Source organism: Lipotes vexillifer, unplaced genomic scaffold (genome assembly GCF_000442215.2).
Source record: "Lipotes vexillifer unplaced genomic scaffold, Lipotes_vexillifer_v1.1 scaffold365, whole genome shotgun sequence".
Classification (NCBI taxonomy): Eukaryota; Metazoa; Chordata; class Mammalia; order Artiodactyla; family Lipotidae; genus Lipotes; species Lipotes vexillifer.
The window spans coordinates 2104938-2105919 of NW_006781263.1; the positions used below are offsets into that span (position 1 = coordinate 2104938).

General features: G+C 62.9%; 1 protein-coding gene across 1 annotated transcript in view; it reads right to left on the reverse strand.

Annotated features, from left to right (window-relative positions):
- The window catches only part of NKX2-2 (NK2 homeobox 2), a 3105-nt gene that overhangs the window by 1851 nt on the left and 272 nt on the right, over positions 1–982 (reverse strand). The window contains exon 1 of the mRNA XM_007454534.1: positions 624–982. This exon is cut by the window's right edge and continues 272 nt beyond it. Within this exon, the coding sequence (XP_007454596.1) occupies positions 624–882 (259 nt within the window). The 5' untranslated portion in view covers positions 883–982. The remainder of the gene's footprint in view (positions 1–623) is intronic.

Consider the following 982-nt stretch of genomic DNA (forward strand, 5'->3'; position numbering starts at 1 on the left):
CCGGCCCCCTTAAGCAGTTTCCTCTCCGGAGAGACGTGGGCAGATTTCTAAAAGAAAAAACCCACAATCCCGGCATTGATCGGCTCGGCCATTTAAGGCAGGTTTTGGGGGCTTTCGTTTCTGCTTTCCGACTTTCTGGACACCCTCCGCACCGCACAAAGCGTCCTCTATGAAGTGCAGGGGGCAGGGTGAGCTATTTATACCCGGGCCACCCTCTCCCCGCATCCCGAGGCAGGCTGGCTCGCTCCACTGCTCCAGGCCAGTCCTTCCCGGCTGTCGGAATGGGGGAGGGGGGCTCGGGCCGGAGCCGTCAGTTCTGGTTGGCGTCTGTAACCAGCCCTTGGGAGGTACTCCCCTCCCCTTCTTCCTCCTAATTTCTCTCTTTGGAAAAAATATCTGAGAGCAAGTCTCCTTCCCGGACTGGGGGGGTGGGGGTGGGGTGGGGTGTCTGACGAAGAGGGAAGAGGTAGGGCATCCCAAACAAGCGTTAGGCATCTGGGGGCGCAGGGTGAGGGATCCGGCTCACAAGGCTCCATCCCTTTGCTCCCCGCGGCGTGCGGCCCAGGCTGCGGCCACAGTAACAGAGGCGGTCACAGCCGCGGCGGCCAAGTTTCGCTACTTACGGGAGTACTGGAGGCCCTCGGCGCTGGCCAGCCAGCGCGTGTACGGGTTGTCGCTGCTGTCGTAGAAGCGGTTCTTTAGGGGCAGGCTCTGCACCGTGTCCAGGGCGCCCCGCCCCAGCGGCGCGGCCCTCTCGGCGGGCTCCGGCCCCTCGCTCTCCCCCTCTGGCCCTTCGGCCACCGAGCCCTCCTCATCGTTGGTGTCCGGCAGGTCCAAGATGTCCTTGACCGAAAACCCCGTCTTTGTGTTGGTCAGCGACATGGCCGGGACCCCGCAATTTATGCCGCAAAGTTGTTGCTTCACTTGGTCAATTCCTTGCGCTCTCAGTAGGGGCGGGGGAGGGGGGTATGGGGAGAGGGGT